The sequence below is a fragment of the Caretta caretta genome, chromosome 6, assembly GCF_965140235.1.
Source record: "Caretta caretta isolate rCarCar2 chromosome 6, rCarCar1.hap1, whole genome shotgun sequence".
Taxonomy (NCBI): Eukaryota; Metazoa; Chordata; order Testudines; family Cheloniidae; genus Caretta; species Caretta caretta.
In genome coordinates, this window is record NC_134211.1 from 58,945,438 (window position 1) to 58,961,636 (window position 16,199).

Here is a 16,199-nt window from a genome sequence, read left to right on the forward strand (position 1 = left end):
AAAGCAGTGGTGGTGGCAGTAACAGCATTCATTGTTAAAGCTGGGGACTGTGAAATCATAGGCACTGTTAGTCAGAGAACATCCTTGTGGTAACCTCATAGCTGCATGGCTGAGATGATCTCATGACACTGCACGCTCTGCTCTTCCAGGAGCTGTTGCTATGCACTGATAACAAACATTGGAAGGGAAAGAGGTCAGGGCAGAAGAACAGAGGCAACGACAATACAGTTTATTGGCATCAAAGCACAAGGAACACAGTTCCTCTGTTCAAGGTGCAGTGCAAAAGAACCAGACTAGTGGCTATATACCTTCATCAGATACCTTGGATGCACTGGCGCTCAGCAGGGCATTAGCCACTGGCAAGTTAAAGGGTTTTGTCTTCAGAGGAGTTGTCTAGTTTGCAGAGTCTTTGACTTGGAGAAAGGTGTGAAGAAGAGGGATTTTCTTGTTTGAGATCATGAGCCAGGGACAGAATCTGAGCCCACACTTCCCTTCTCAAAAGAGAGACACCAGATCCTATGCTTAATTTAAAAAAAAAAAAAGTTTCTCCATTTTGTTTTTTTATATTTTAAGGATGCTCTATTTATTTTAAGGTCTTAACAGCAGAAAGCAAACCTAACCCCATGAGACCCAAGCCCTCTCTGCCTTAGGGAAGCTTGGTTTGTCTACCCTGCAATTTAAACCCAGGGTTATCAGAACTCAAGTTAGCAGACCCTGGGGTTTGTTAACTTAGGACTTGAGGATCTACATTCATTTGAACCCCAGATTAGGAATTGTTGAACCCTGGGTCCCAACCTGGGGCTCCAGCATCTACACTGCATTATGCGGGCCTGAGTCCCAACCACCCATACCTTAGACTTCTTAGAGCCCTTCCAAAATGTGGCTGCTCTAGCCCTTTTTTTTGTGGTGCAGTATGGGAAAACTTGACTGTCCACCAAACTTGACTGTCCAGAGGACAAAGAAAGTTGATTGTGATATACTTTAGGTGGACTCCCAGGGAACGAGTCCAGTGGAAACACGTTTACACTGCAAAGCAACAGGGCTTGAACCCTGGATCCCAGCTTGACTCAGGCTCGGACTCTCTGCCCCCCGGGGGTCCTGGAATGCTGGGTCCAAGCCCTGAGTTAACACAGTTTTGTGTAGATGGAAGGAGGGTGTTAGGCTTGAGCCTAAATGTGAACCAACCCACTGTGTCTGTTAGTCTTTATAGCAGCAAAGATAAGTGCACAGTCAAAACTGAGAGGAATCCTCCTTCCCCCTAGTCAGGGCTAGAACCCTTCCCGGGGCCTCACTGGCTGGACTGAGCTTCTGAGATCCTAGCCACAATCAGCAGGTCAGAGAGTTTCTTCATTGGCAGAGTAACAAGTCCCAACAAACCCACTTGAACCTTGACAGCCTAGTACACCCATCACAAGGTCCCTCAGTTGGAAGCACTTTTCTTCATCCCTTTCCAAAGAGTTTGTTCCCTTGATCTTCATTATTGTGGTTATTATTATTCACTGAGGTTCAGATCCACAAAGGTATTTAGGCTCCTAACTTCCATGGAAATCAATGGGAATTAGGAACCTAAAATCTGAGGATCTGGACCTGAGTGCTATAAAGTGTGCAAAGTACCACCCACACATGTAAAAAGCCCTGAGGAGCTTACAGTCCAGTTCAGACAACAGGAAAGAGAGAATGAAGAATCCCCCACAAAATAACCCCCAACAGAGCTCCTGGGAGTCCCTTTTTCAGACTGTCAGACTTGGCATGCTGCCTGGGTTGCAGACCCTTTGTGGCTGGGATTCTCCTCTAACCAAGCACTTTAGGAGAGATGCGCAGACATGTTGCTTATGGTGCTTTCCTACCTTCCCAGCTGTGCAGTCAGCTGGTGGTTTGGGGATATAGCAGAGCTGCAGGCCAGTAAAGTGACTGTGTTGGATTTACACATTTCTCAATCTCTCTGGAGTGCAGACACCATGGACAACTGGAGTCAGTAACCCAGCACCAGAGTGCACCTGTTTCCACTCAGACACTTCCCTCTTCAGATTCAGGCAGCAGAATTTTATATCCTGGCTTTGTGTCCTTATTGAACAGCTACAAACATCTCAGCAAATACCCAAACTAGTACCAACTCCCTGCTGCTCTTCTGTACGTAGGGGAGAGAGTCTTGCCGCTGCACGGGCTCAGGCACTGACACTGCAGCTTTAGATTTCACAAGAGAAGCGTACTCCTACCATTGCCCACCGTGTGCAGGAAGGAGAATTGTATTGGCAAAAGCGATGGGATCGGAGTGTTAAGGTTATCTGGCGAGAAGATCAGGATGTGAAGGGAGGGAATCCCACTTCTAAGTGATGTGGCCTGTAGCATTTCCAGTGCTTGAAGAGTGGTTTGACATGCCAGTGGCTGAGCTGCATTGCCTGGGAGATGAAGATGCTCTGCCTGCCAGCTTCAAAGCCATCTCCTTGATGTGGCCACTGACAATCTTGGGAACATGCTTATTAGTGAGAATTAAGAACTGAAGCTGCTGCTGCTCTAGACAGGAGGAGGGTTCTGGGACATAATAAATAAATCAGAAGCACTTTGACATCTTCAAAGGGTTTTGTTTTAAACAGTAACTTTTCTCCTGGGGACCCTCTTAGCCCCAGTGTTTCTTCTTTGAGGTAATTAATTCATGCTGCTCTGTGTGCTTGTTATGCCACAGTGAATTGAGTAGGTCCGAGTGGCAGGGAGGGAAGCCTCTCACACAGATGGGTCCAATAGCTCTTTTAACTTAGCTTCCCACAGAGCTTCCTAGAGCCTCTTCCATGAGGTAGAGCATAACCCCCCGAGCCCCTTAGCACACTCTGAGGGCTCCCAGGCCTACCTGGGTATCGGAGCTCAGGTTTTCCTCCTCTTCCTTTGCTGGGTGCCTCTCCCTTTGTCAGACCTCAGCCTCTACCTTCCTCCTTGAGAGTCTGGCCTCTGTCTCCTCCCATAGCAGCAGTGGTCAGAGTATTGTTCCTGGGGTTTCACCTCTGAGCCCCTGCTGGCCTTTGTTCTTGCATGGCTCTGGAATCCAGAGGTTCCCCCAGAACAGAGGTATCCCTAAAAGGAGTTGACTTTGCTGCCATTTCAGCCCCATCCTTACAGCCTCCATGGCCTTGGTTGATATTATCTGTATTTATGATGTACGGTGCAACATGTGGTGTATATAGCTCCATAGCTGTGCCTGGTGCTTTGCAGAAAGAAAGAAGACATTGTCCCTGCCCAAAGAGGTGGTCAGTCTCCAGGAGACCTGTCATGACGACATTCAGGGAGAAACAACCTCTTGCATGAGGGAGGGTAGGAGGTTTTCAGACACAGTGCAGTTAGGAGGCTCCTTGTGCCAGGTGCACATCATGCTATTTCCCTTTTTATAGAAATGGGATTTGCTTGACCTGGGAGTGGGAGTCATTCATCGTTGTCATCTTCACCATGAAATGGAAAATGGCCTAATTTGGAGCACTCCTTTACACATATAGGGCCTGATTCTCCTTTCACTTACACCAATTTTACACCAGCGTAACTTCATTTTCCTTAGTTCAGTTACTCCTGATTTACACTAGTTTCAGATCAAAACCAGGCCTGCAATTTTTATAAACCTGTGTGGCTGCCAATGTGCATTCCACTATGTTCATCATACTGTTATGCACTTTGAATCAATTGCTGCTTGGTATTTGTTCTGCTTTGTGAGACAAAGTCCCTGTTCACAATCATTGAGGCTGAGCTACTAGCAGTAATAGACAGGGGCCTTCCCCTGAGTCTGCGTTACTAAGCTTTCCTCATCTGACACCCCTGGGTCACGCACACAGATCTGGGAGTTCCCAAGTCCCCGTGATGGGGTTCTTTCCACTGGGTTTGGGGGTTCACAGCTCCCCTTGAGTGACCACCTTCTTCCAAGGTCTGAACTTTCTGACCTACTGTGAGGAAAAGGAGCTGGTTGCAGAGTGTTGGCTCCTTATGTTTGCTGAATTCTCTCTCTCCTCCTCTTGCTCCCAGGATTGTGCTCATGGATGACGCCATGGACTGCTTGATGTCTTTTTCTGATTTCCTCTTTGCCTTCCAGATACAATTTTACTACTCAGGTGAGTCCAGTCTCCTGGGAGGCTAGTGCCTCCACCATCTGCCCTAGCTTGTCTCTTTCTGTTGCAGCTTCTCAGCCCCCAAGTGTCTCTTGCACTCTTTCAAGTCTAATAAAAGGAAATACTTTTCACACAAAATACACATGCAGCCCGGGGAACTCACTTGACACAGAATATCACTGAAATCAGGAGCCTGGCAGGATTCAAAAGGAAATTAAACATTAATATGGAGAGTTATAATGGTAAATACATTTATATTTAAAAGAGCCTTATAAGGGATATAAACTGTCAAACCTTGAGCCATATGTCAACCTCTAACTATTCAGGCTTAGGGGGCAGATTTTCATATATCTATCTACTGCAGGGTTTCTTTTTCTGAAGTAGCTGGTAATGGCCCCTGCTGGAGACAGGATACTGAACTAGATAGCCTGCTAGTCTGATGCGGTATGGCAATTCCTATATTCCAAGCTGTGCAGTTAGATTCAGCCCCTGTCCACAGTACAAATATCTGCCTTTCTCAAGACTGCTTCTCTGCAAACTAACTGATGAGGTCTGTCCTGCTGTGAATTCCCTCTGTGGAGCCCAGCTTTATCCATGACCATGTCATAAAGGTGAAGCAGCTCAGGGTACTAGTTTTGTGAGGGGTGGACTGAAATAGGTTTGGAGTGCCCTGAGTCAGGGATGGGAAAAGTCTGAGAAATGGCATGTGGTTGGAAAAACTTTCCTTGATACAGCAGATATTTCCACAGTGAGCTACAGAACCTCAACACAGCCTCAGAAGTCACCCCACTGCCCCCCCCCCAACATGGTCTCATTCACATATGCATTTCATACACATTTCCTCTCCCATATACACACACCCAAAACACACCACCCCATTTTTGTTCGCACATGCACACCCGTGCGCACACACATGCTTGCACACTCTCCCACCAACCCACACACATGCAAACCACTCCAAGTGGAATCTAGATTTGTAAACTGTTGACCACATCCATAAACAAACTTGTTTAAAATTAGACTTTTGCAGTAAACAGTGGGCAGTACTGGGAGCCTGAGGAAAGTGCTTTCTGCCAGCTCTAGGTCTGGCCCATCCTGGCCTTTCTTTTAGATCCCATGTTGTATTTACTTTGGAGACGTGCTGAGGCAGCCTGGGATGCAGACTGGAGCCTGGCTAACCCGCTCCCTCGGCTCCTACTGCAATTCCTAACATTCAGTTCCTAACTTGGGTGATGTTTCATTCAATGGAAATGGAAGGGGAGGGGAGATTTTTGTGGTTTAGAAACTAATCTGGCAGGGTGGCATTGACATTAGCCCCCACACCGTACTTTTTTACCCACATGTAGCTTCCTTTCCCCCTTAGATGAACTACATTAGAGTGAGTGGCTACCTGCAGTAACTTTGGGTACCTCCCCTTGCAGCTCTTCAAGCTAGCAGTTTATATGGAAGATGCCTCTGTGCAGCACATGGGCCTGTATGGTATGTGATGTAAAGAGGCAGGATGCCTCAGTGCTGTACATGTGTTGAGGTCATACCGGTCTTACATACAGCTGCAGATGACGGTTTAGTACCAGCTCTGGCCAGAACCTGGTAGATCAGGTGAATGTTCTAATTGTCAATCCTATTATAGCCCTGAGTGCTAAGCCATCTTCTGGCTTTGCAGAGTTCCTGGAGAGCGCTGCTGCCATTTATCAAGATCTGTTGACTGGTAAGAATCCGAACACTGTGATTGTGCCAACATCATCCTCTGGGCAGCACCGTTCACGCCAGGCTCCAAGTGAGTGCAGCCCTCTTGATGGGGTGGAGGCATCTCTGTTCTACCACTGCCTAGAGTCCCTCTGTGATAGGTCAAAATACAGGTAAGGAGTGGGGGCAGACTCACAGCCAGTACCTGGAAGATTGTTTTAGGAAGGGTGGAGCTCTGAGGAACTACAGGGCTTTGCATCAGCTGTGGACCCCTCTAAGCCTCCTTGAATGGGTGTGAAGGGAGAGAACTCTGTGTAACAGGCCTAACAAAGAGAAATTATTTCACAGACATAAGCATTGAGGGGGTTTAGCTGATCATCGAGATAAATGGTTCGCATTGGGACTATGCTTTCCTTTGGAGATTGTCCTTCTGCCCTGACCTCCTCGGCTATGGAAAAGGCTCAGTAGGCAAAGTGTGTTCACAATAGGGAATGAGCAAAACACTGTTGGCTTCCTGGAGGTGGGAGTGGTAGGAAAGGTCTCTTAGCATCAGAGAAGTTTGTAGAGGTTTGTATAGGTGCAGTAGCTAGTCACTAAGATGCAGTGTACAGTATAACTAGGGCCCTACCACATTCATGCCCATGAAAAATGCGTCATGGGCCACTAAATCTGGCCTCCCCCCATGAAATCTGGTCTTTTGTGTGCTTTTACCCTATACTATACAGAGTTCATGGGGGAGACCAGCATTTCTCAAATTGGAGGTCCTGATGCAAAAGGAAGTTGCAGGCGGGGTCACAAGGTTATTTTAAGGGGATTGCAGTATTGCCACCCTTATTTCTGTGCTGTCTTTGGAGCTGAGCAGTCAGAGAACGGCAGCTGTTAGCCAGGCGCCCAACTCTGAAGGTAGCGTCCTGCCAGCAGCAGCGCAGACGTAAGGGTAGCAATACGATACCATACCATCCTTACTTCTGCGCTGCTGCTGGCAGCGGCTCTGCCTTTAGAGCTGGACTCCCGACCAGCAGCCGCCACTCTCCAGTTGCCCAGCTCTGAAGGCAGCATCGCCACCAGCAGCAGTGCAGAAGTAAGGGTAGCAGTACCGCAACCTCCCTTACAACATCATGAAACTTCAGATTTAAATAGCTGAAATCATGAAATTTACGATTTTAAAAATTCGATGACCATGAAATTGACCAAAATAGACTGTGAATTTGGTAGGGTCCTAAGTATAACACCAGGCAGCTTGTGGGGAAGCAAAAGGCTTTCAAGCATAGTGCTCCAGCAGCAAACTAGCACTGCAGGGAGGGGCCATGGCTCACAAAGATGCCTGTTAGAAGTATGACAAGTTTCAGAGTAGCAGCCATGTTAGTCTGTATCTGCAAAAAGAAAAGGAGTACTTGTGGCACCTTAGAGACTAACAAATTTATTTGAGCATAAGCTTTCGTGAGTTACAGCTCACTTCATCGGATGCATGCCGTGGAAAATACAGTGGGGAGATTTATATACACAGAGAACATGAAACAATGGGTGTTACCATTCACACTGTAACAACAGTGATCAGGTAAGGTGAGCTATTACCAGCAGGAGCGCGGGGGGGGGGGGGGGGGGCGGCAGGGGGAAACACCTTTTGTAGTGATAATCAAGGTGGGCCATTTCCAGCAGTTGACAAGAACGGGTGACAGAGTAACAGCCGTGTTAGTCTGTATTCGCAAAAAGAAAAGGAGTACTTGTGGCACCTTAGAGACTAACCAATTTATTTGAGCATGAGCTTTCGTGAGCTACAGCTCACTTCGCTGTAGCTCACGAAAGCTCATGCTCAAATAAATTGGTTAGTCTCTAAGGTGCCACAAGTACTCCTTTTCTTTTTAAGAACGGGTGAGGAACAGTAGGGGGGAAAATAAACATGAGGAAATAGTTTTACTTTGTGTAATGACACATCCATTCCCAGGCTTTATTCAAGCCTAAGTTAATTGTATCCAGTTTGCAAATTAATTCCAATTCAGCAGTCTCTCGTTGGAGTCTGTTTTTGAAGTTTTTTTTTGAAGAATTGCTACTTTTAGGTCGTAATCATGTGACCAAAGAGATTGAAGTGTTCTCCGACTGGTTTTTGAATGTTATAATTCTTGACGTCCGATTTGTGTCCATTTATTCTTTTACGTAGAGACTGTCCAGTTTGGCCAATGTACATGGCAGAGGGGCATTGCTGGCACATGATGGTGTATATCACATTGGTAGATGTGCAGGTGAACGAGCCTCTGATAGTGTGGCTGATGTGATTAGGCCCTAGGATGGTGTCTCCTGAATAGATATGTTTTCTTTTTCTTTTCCTTTCTTTATGTTTCCTTTTCTTTTTGTTAGAAGTATGCTTTGATTATGGAAGGTATTTTAGTGGTACTCATCGTCTTGGTATCTGAGCACCCAGGCACATTCATAAAGTTGTTCTCACAACAGCCCCAGGAGCTTGGATCTATCATTAACTCATTGTACTAATGAGGAGTTCAGGCACCGAACAAACAAGTGACTTGTCCAAGGGAGTCTATTAGAGGCAGCAGTACACCCATAGATCACCAGAGTCACAGTCCGGTGCCCAGTCTACAAGACTATTCTTCCTTCAGCACAGCATAGAAGAACACCAGGCCTTACAGATACAGATTTCTGTATCCTCATCTGCTAAGATTCCTATTTGTCCAGGTAGATGGAATGTGCCCTTCCAGAAGGCTTTCTCCTCTCCTTGGACTGAAGGCAATTATCGCTGATTTTGGGGATCTACCCTAGCTTGAAGGTCTTGCTTAGCAAAAGGCAACAGGTGGCAGTACCAGTTTACTTCCTCCAGTCCATTCCAGGAGGATATAGTCAGGGAGCACAGCTAGGGCTGCTTCAGGGTGGTCAGATATCAGGGAGTTAGAAGGATGAAGATGTTCTATGATTCATGCCAGGTTTTATTTTCCTCCCTCTTCTTCTCCATCTAGCTGTCCCCCATCTGCCCTTGTCAAAGAGGTGCTGAGCAGTGTACAGAGACTGACCTTCTATGGATTCCTTATGGCTCTTGCAAAGCATCATGGGATCAACAGAGCCCTAGGTAAGGAGAGGAGCAGAGCCCTGTGGATATGGCCCTAGGTTTTTCCTGGTTCTGCATTTTTTGTGGAATTTTCTGTAGAATCATGCAGCAGATTTTAAATTATCATTGAAAATAAAGGTCTCCCTCCCTTGTGGTCACAAATGAAACCTTATGAAACAAATGAAAACATAGTCCGATGCAGCAACATCTGTCTGAGTCTGCAGAATGCCTGAAACAATAGGTCTAGGGAGTATTGAGATTTGAGATGTTGACATTGACACCGATAATAGCAGTACTGTTAACTATTTACTTGCTGATCATTTTAACAGAAATATCCATCTAATTTAATGTGTTTATCCATTCATGTTGGAAGGCACAGGGGGCGAGTAAGACCGCTCATTGTTCTCAGAAGTTGCTAGGGTGGGGAACTGAGTTCAAGTCTCCTTTCCCCCAAATGTTAAATGATCTTCATCTTTGGCTACAAGAGAAAAGGAAGAAAAAAATGCATCCTCATCCCCAATACCTCCCTGGGGCCAAAGACCAAACTGCCTCCTAGACCTTCCCAACTGTCTCCCACCCCAACTGCTGAGCCTCCAGCTTTCCCAAATAACCCCTCCAAGGCAGTTATATGTTGTCAGTTCAAAAACCTGTGCAATATTAAAGATGTGGGGCCTATGTAAAATACATTGAATTTATTGTCAGAAAAAGGCACAAGGGAAACTGAATTGGTTGGCTTGTTCAGGGTCATATTTAATGTTGTCACATCCTCCCATTGTGAACATATTTGAAGCTGCTGGAGAATTCTGCACCAGACTGGGTTGGAACCCAGGGGAAGAAGGGGGCTGGCTGTAAAGTGTCAGCCCTGGGTGGTGCAGAGCACATGGCCTCTCACAGCTCGGTCCCATTCCTCTGATGCACAGGTCAGTGTTATCCAAGAGCAGGGGAACTGGACTACTCCTTGCCTATGCCTCATTTTTATAGATTTCAAACTCTTTATTCCATGCAGATCCCCTGTTCCTTGCTTGTGCTTCCCCTTCCCTTCCGCAAAAGTGAACAGAGGTCACTTGTTGGCTGAGTTTAGCAGGCTGAACCTGTAACCCCAAGGCTGTCTCAGGGCTTAGGAGGAATATCTGGATGCCTGGGGCTTTCCACCTCTTAGTCTTCACATGATGAGACCCAATCAACAGGACTTCCATCCTATTGGACAGTTTCTCCCTCTAGTTCCAGGGTTGATTCTCCAATAGTCCCCATACTTCAGAGAAGAGCCTCAGGGGAAAGTAGCTTCCCCTTCGTGAAATGCCTGCTCCTTCTCACAGGTGTGTGTCTTGGCAGAGAGCTGAGCCTGGTTGAGCCTCCGCCCTCTACAGACCATTTGACCTGTGAATACTCCTCTCAGGCAGGGCTGTTTACCAAACAAACAAAAAACAACACAGAGATTATATATCAAAGGGACATGAATACAACCCAGCAATCCCCTCTGCGAACAGACTTAGAAAACAGTGTATTCACTGGAGAAGGTGATGCCTGGATTGCACCAAGCAAGGCTTTTTCCCCTTAGCTCTATGAAATCCACTTCCAGCAAGGTGGAAAAAAAACAGATGGGCTGAGAAATCCCTGCCCACAGCTTCCATTGTACCTTGTTCAAAGTCTGTGGGTTTTCCTTTCCATTAACACAGCCCTGGCCTCTGGCCCCCTGCCAGCCTGCTGCTGAGGCCTCTCATGGGAGGGGTAGCAGCCGCAAGTCTAACAGGTGCAGCATCTTGGCAAGGAAGAAGGATTCTTCTCCTACTGTCTTTTAAGCTTTCTTGCATGATGATTTGAATAGTCTTTGGGCTGCAGGGGATCACAGGCTCCCCAATGCCCTGCAGCAAGGGCAGTTCCAGGCGAGAGCTTCAGAGGCAAAGGAGCTTTCAATCAGGGCCCTGTGTTCTTTAGTCTCACTGGGGCCTCGCAGGAAGCTGCCGGGCTAGTAGAATAGGGATGGGGATTAGAGTGATTTATTCTGGCTGGGGCACCATTGATGAGTTTGTCAGGCAGATTGGAATCCGCAGCCTAACTCCAGTGTCAATATTGATTCATGAATCCTTTTGAGAGTTATTTACCAATTCTCCCAAGTAATTCAAGTGCCCCAGAGACCTCACTACATGTTCTGCAAATGCAGAAACAAGCCCAGGCTTTATCTGACTTATTTTTCTAATTAAGCCCATGGCAAGCAGCAGGTTGGAGCACTCCTGGGCTTCTCGGTCATGGTGACAGGAGCACTAGAGCATCTGGCTTCTCTGGTGGTTGTGGGGGCCCCCCCCAAACTGGAATAAATTGAGGGTCAGCTGTCGTTGGTGTGGGTTCTTATTTGGTGCCCATCACTGCAGTAGCTGAATGCCTCTGACAAGGCTCCTATAAAGGAGTGCATGAATCCCCAGGCCCTGCCTCCTTGGGGAACAAGAGACCAGGGCTATTAACCAAATCCAGATCTCCCACATAGTAGTATAAAGCACTTACCCCAAAGACACTGACTGTGGCGTCTAGGTTTCATGCACAGCAGAGCACACCCCACTGAGCCATTGGTCCAGCTCTGCAATTGTTCTGAAGCCTTGTTTATACTTGGGGTTTTGCTCTGGCAGTGTCCTGGCCAGGGCAAGGCAGTTCCTATCCTCTTTGTGTTGGCCTGGCCCACATCCTTCCTGGATCTGTGTACAGGGGGGAGTTAACCACAGGTTTAGAAGAAGGGACTTCCTAACAGACTGCTGCCCTCCTTTCCAGTGTAACTCAGTGTGAACCCTGAAGCATCAACAGGCACAGTCACCTGACCACACTGCACATGCCTCATCCTGAATAGGGATATACCAGCCCCAGTTAACATGCCCTCGTCAATATCCTGGTCTTACAGTGAGAAATGGGGGAGATGATCTCTGACCCATCCTACTGGGCCCATCCCTCTTGCACCCTGGCAGCAGCTGCTGACAGAGTGTGGCCCATCCACTTATCTGCAGTTCCTCAGATCTCATAGAAAACCAGGGTTGGGCCTGACAGCCTTCCTGTCCCTGGGAATATACTAGAGGTGCTGTCTGGGGTGCGGAATGGTTTAGCCCCAGGCCTGAGCTCAGAGCTGCCACAAGCACTGACAAATCTGCTCTCCCAGCCACAAATTTCTGAGTCTCTGAGATTCAGCCCTGTCTATGCTGTAACTGCTACCTGAGTGTGTAACAGTCAGTGACATACTTTGCTCTAAAGCTGGTTTGTGCCCACAGAACAGGGTCAATGCTCTGATAGTGACTATAGCTGCTAACTGGGTGCTGTGTTTGGCAGTGGACCAGGCCCTTGTACAGTTATTTTGCACAGTGGCTGGGACCCCCAATCGTGCCTGTGTAACTTTTTTGGCTCGTCCTCTTTTCTCCAGCTCTGTGTGTGGTAGGACATCCCAGAGTGCATGCCCCATGTACTGCTAGTACTGCTCTCTATGCATGTCCTCTGGGTATTCTGTCCCCTGCTGCAGCACTCTGGGATAGCTGCCTGGATTTTCTCAGAATGCTCTGATACCAGTAGAGTCAGGCGGCCTCGTGAGTGTGACTGTGCAAACACATTTGACACATGGCTGTACTGTGAAAAAGGCGGCTGTGTCGCATCAGCCGAGTGTGCCATGCACAGGTCACAAAGACTTCTGTGCCTTAGTGCGGACAACGCCTTACATTCAGGCTGAGCTGGGCTGTGTCACTGAACAGTGTACAGCCATAGACCAGGTGGGAAGGAGGGCCTCCTCTTTTGTAGATCTGATACTGCATAGCTCTATGCTATAGAGTCCTTGAACTCTATTGTGCATGGAGCCTGTTCCCACATGGCCACCCTCTGCATTGAGTGTTTTCTTGCTGCTGTTTTCCAGGGGCTCTGCCAGATAAAGGAGACCTGCTTCTTGACCCTCCCATGGATCAGGAATTGGAGAAGTTGTAAGTGCAGTTGTCCAGAGTGGGAAGGAAGGTGGCAGATCCAAGGCAGCATGATGGGAGCCTGGGGTTGGGAGCTGTCCCCTTTCCTCTCACCCAGCCATAGGACAATGGAGCAGTTGATGAGGCAGTCCTTCAGCCTAGGCAGCAAAGGCCCTTTTGTGGAGTGTTCCTAGGTGTAGCAGACTAAGTTGTTGGGATGGTCTTCAAATGCAGAGAAGAGACCTGTCTGCAGGGAGACACAGAGGCAGTGGAGAACCCCAAGCAAAGGACCTTTTATTGTGGAGGATCAAGTCTCATGCAGTGGTGAAAATAGCAAGACAGTTGGGGAAGTAGAGGCTGTGACTTGGGGAGAGGAACCTAAGAATGGCCATAATGGGTCAGACCAGTGGTCCATCTAGCCCAGTATCCTGTCTTCTGACAGTGGACAGTGCCAAATGTTTCAGAGGAAATGAACAGAGCAGAGCAATTATTGAGTAATCCATCCCCTGCCATCCAGTCCCAGCTTCTGACAGAGATTTAGGAACACCGAGAGCATGGGGTTGACCTATTGAAACATGAGGAAGGAGTGACAGAATCAAAAGCCAGACAGGATCCATCTGCCAGGTGCCACTGCAGAGCGTTCCCTGGTCTGCTGTAAGCATCTCTCCCTGTGTTACAGGACTAGTTCTGTGAGATCAGCTCTGGATCTGTGATCCTATCCTGGGCTTGCTCCAGACCTGCTGCTGAGTAAGGGGTGAATATGACAGACTAGGCCACCTGGGGTTTGTCATTTCTCTTTCAGACTATCTCAGGTTTCAGGGCTCTCCATCTCCACTCCAGCCGGCTCCAGTGGGGACATTGCGAACCTGCCTACCCGCACCTCCCCCAGAATCAGCTCCCCCTGGAAACCTCTTCACCACCGCCAGAAAGTGGATACAGAGAGCGATGGCTCCACCGACGAGACAGAATCCTCTGAGAACTAATCCCCCTCCTGGCTGTCCCTAGGCTCATGTGGGGGAACAGCACCTCATTCCAGATCCTGAAAGGTGATGGGCATTGCCTCTTAAGATGGGTCCCACCCATTCTGCACCTGCATCTAGGTGCAGGTACATCCACACCATTCCACATTACCAGGACCACCAATCCCATCCCAGCCAAAACAACACCATTCTCCTATCCCCTAATTAGCTGAGGAATCTCTCATCCAGAGGCCACTTCCAGCTGTAGAAAGGAGTACTTCTGGCACCTTAGAGACTAACCAAGGTGCCACAAGTACTCCTTTTCTTTTTGCAAATACAGACTAACACAGCTGTTACTCTGATTCCAGCTGTAGAGTTATGCTGCCCTCTGCTGGCAAATCAGACAAACCAGTGGAAGCATGCTCTGGGAAGACCTCTCCACTCAATCTTCCTCTTACTCAGAGAGTGGTAGGAAAATTTCCTGCTGTTGGTCTCACCCTGGTGCAGTTGGACAGATTCTAGCAACAGTGGGTGTTTTGTTGTGTAACTCTGCTCAGACCTGATGTAGACAATCTGGTGGTTAGCAGCTGGTCCACACTAGTGCTTCTACTATAATTACTCCTGGCAAAGCTGCATCTGTGTGAGAGCAGTGGCAGGAGAAGTTCCTAAAATTGGAAAAGACCTAGCTGTTGTCCTCTTCACACCATCAGTGTTTTCTCCTCAGAGGGAGTGTCTAAGAGATACCAAAGTAAAAGGACACAAGGTTTCAGTTAATAAGTACTATACCATTGTAGTACTCAAGTTGTAGTTATAGTATAGATGTATGGCTCATCTGTTGTATTAGGTTATCCTCTCGGAGCCCTCTCTCTAGAGCCTGTCTCCCTGGGACCACCCTCTCTATAATTACATCAGCTAGGGAGAAGAACCTGTTATCCTCAATCCAGTATCTGGGATGACACAGCATATAAATTCCCTGGCCACAGACCTTGTGGTCCACAAACATACAGTGTCCTAACTACTGTGTTAGATAGGATGGCGTCTTGTGCGTAGGGGGAAAGAAAGGGTCAGAGTTATCTTCACTAAACCGCAGTTATCTGTTGTGAGAGTGCAGGCACTAATATAGCAGCAGTGGAGTCAACATCTCTTGGATTCTGCCCCTACAAGAATGAACCCCCCTCCCTTATGCATTATTACTGGATAATCAGACTATGGAACTGTAGCAGTTTAGTCTCCACTGCCCTGGAGGCCTAAACGGAGTTTGGCGTTTCATAATTTGCCTTGGTCTGCCCCATAGGCTAGTTATCTCCCCAGGGTTTCACTCTCCTGATTCTCAGGGAGTCTTTCCCCCTTCCCCTAGGTTTGTGAAGTGAAGAACACCTGGAGCAGTTCATCTGAGGTTTGGGATTAAATTGGGCAATGCTACGCAGCCAAAAGTTAGGCTCCATTTCATGGCATCAGGATGGACTTGGCCCTAGAGCGATCTGTTATAAGAATAAGCTTGCTCAAATCCTCCCCAGCCTGTGCCCCTGCACCAGCCCCAGCTGAGAAGAGCTGGTAGGAAAGTTATTTATGTATTGTAATTTATTTTATTTAAACTGCTGTAACGGTCCTGTCTGTCTTTGAGTAACTACACAATCGAGGGAATAAAGCACTTAGTGCAAGATGAATACTAAGTCTGGGGCTCCCACTTTGCTGTGTCATCTCTGAAGGAGTCAGCACCCCCAAACACATTAGCTAATGCAGCTCACAGCACTGTGTTTGCTGAATGGAGGAAGGTGTCAGAACACCCAACTAACCTAAGTGATAGTGTATAACCTGCAAACTGGCAATAAAGGAGCCAGCAGGTGTGGAGATCATGTTCCCAAGGAGAGCAGAAAGTACGGGAGGGTGTCCACATTCTCTGGCTGTGCAATGTGAACAGTCTTTGGACTATTCTCTCTATGTCAACTCGATACTAGAGAGGGCCCATGTCTTCCACTATATTCTATACTGGATGAAATGCACTGACAGCACTCAATAAACATACTTCTGAATACCAAACTTTGTTTCAAAAACCAGGTAAAGTTTCTGAGAACAATGTACTTACCAACCACGTATAAACTGCTCACAGTTAAAAGCAAGGAAAGGCATGAATAATTAAGGGTCTTACACGTTCCATATAATAAACATATGATTCTTATCCAGCACAAAGAGATGCATTGTTCATCACAAGAACCTTAACTCTGGCCTATAGACTGATTTTAATGTATTATTTCTGTTAGCTTGGCTTTGGTAACTACATATTTAAGGGAGGCTGTGTCATTGATATGGACACATATAAGGCCTGATTCATCATTACTCTATGGCAAAAGATCAAGGAAACTCCCTGTGTCCCTACAGTGGCCCTACCACCACTGCAGGGATGAATCTGCCCCTTATCCTTTTGTTTCATGTTATGCACGGGTCTACAATGTGTTTATATTCAGTGCTCACTAATGAAAGACTAATTTTGAGCCTG

The 16,199-nt window shown here is 47.4% G+C and overlaps 1 protein-coding gene and 1 long non-coding RNA gene across 2 annotated transcripts in view; one reads left to right on the forward strand and one right to left on the reverse strand.

Moving 5' to 3' along the window:
* The window catches only part of CSTPP1 (centriolar satellite-associated tubulin polyglutamylase complex regulator 1), a 145,180-nt gene extending 129,805 nt beyond the window's left edge, over positions 1-15,375 (forward strand). The window contains exons 5-9 of the mRNA XM_048852117.2: positions 4,000-4,085; positions 5,746-5,941; positions 8,735-8,844; positions 12,701-12,764; positions 13,546-15,375. Coding sequence (XP_048708074.1) covers positions 4,000-4,085; positions 5,746-5,941; positions 8,735-8,844; positions 12,701-12,764; positions 13,546-13,726 — 637 coding nt within the window. The 3' untranslated portion in view covers positions 13,727-15,375. The remainder of the gene's footprint in view (positions 1-3,999; positions 4,086-5,745; positions 5,942-8,734; positions 8,845-12,700; positions 12,765-13,545) is intronic.
* On the reverse strand, positions 9,549-13,546 carry LOC125637544 (uncharacterized). The gene is made up of 2 exons (XR_007356990.2): positions 11,323-13,546; positions 9,549-10,225 (listed from the first exon to the last, which is right to left on the reverse strand). It is a non-coding gene; the product is annotated as an uncharacterized LOC125637544 (long non-coding RNA).
* Positions 15,376-16,199: the final 824 nt, after the last annotated feature.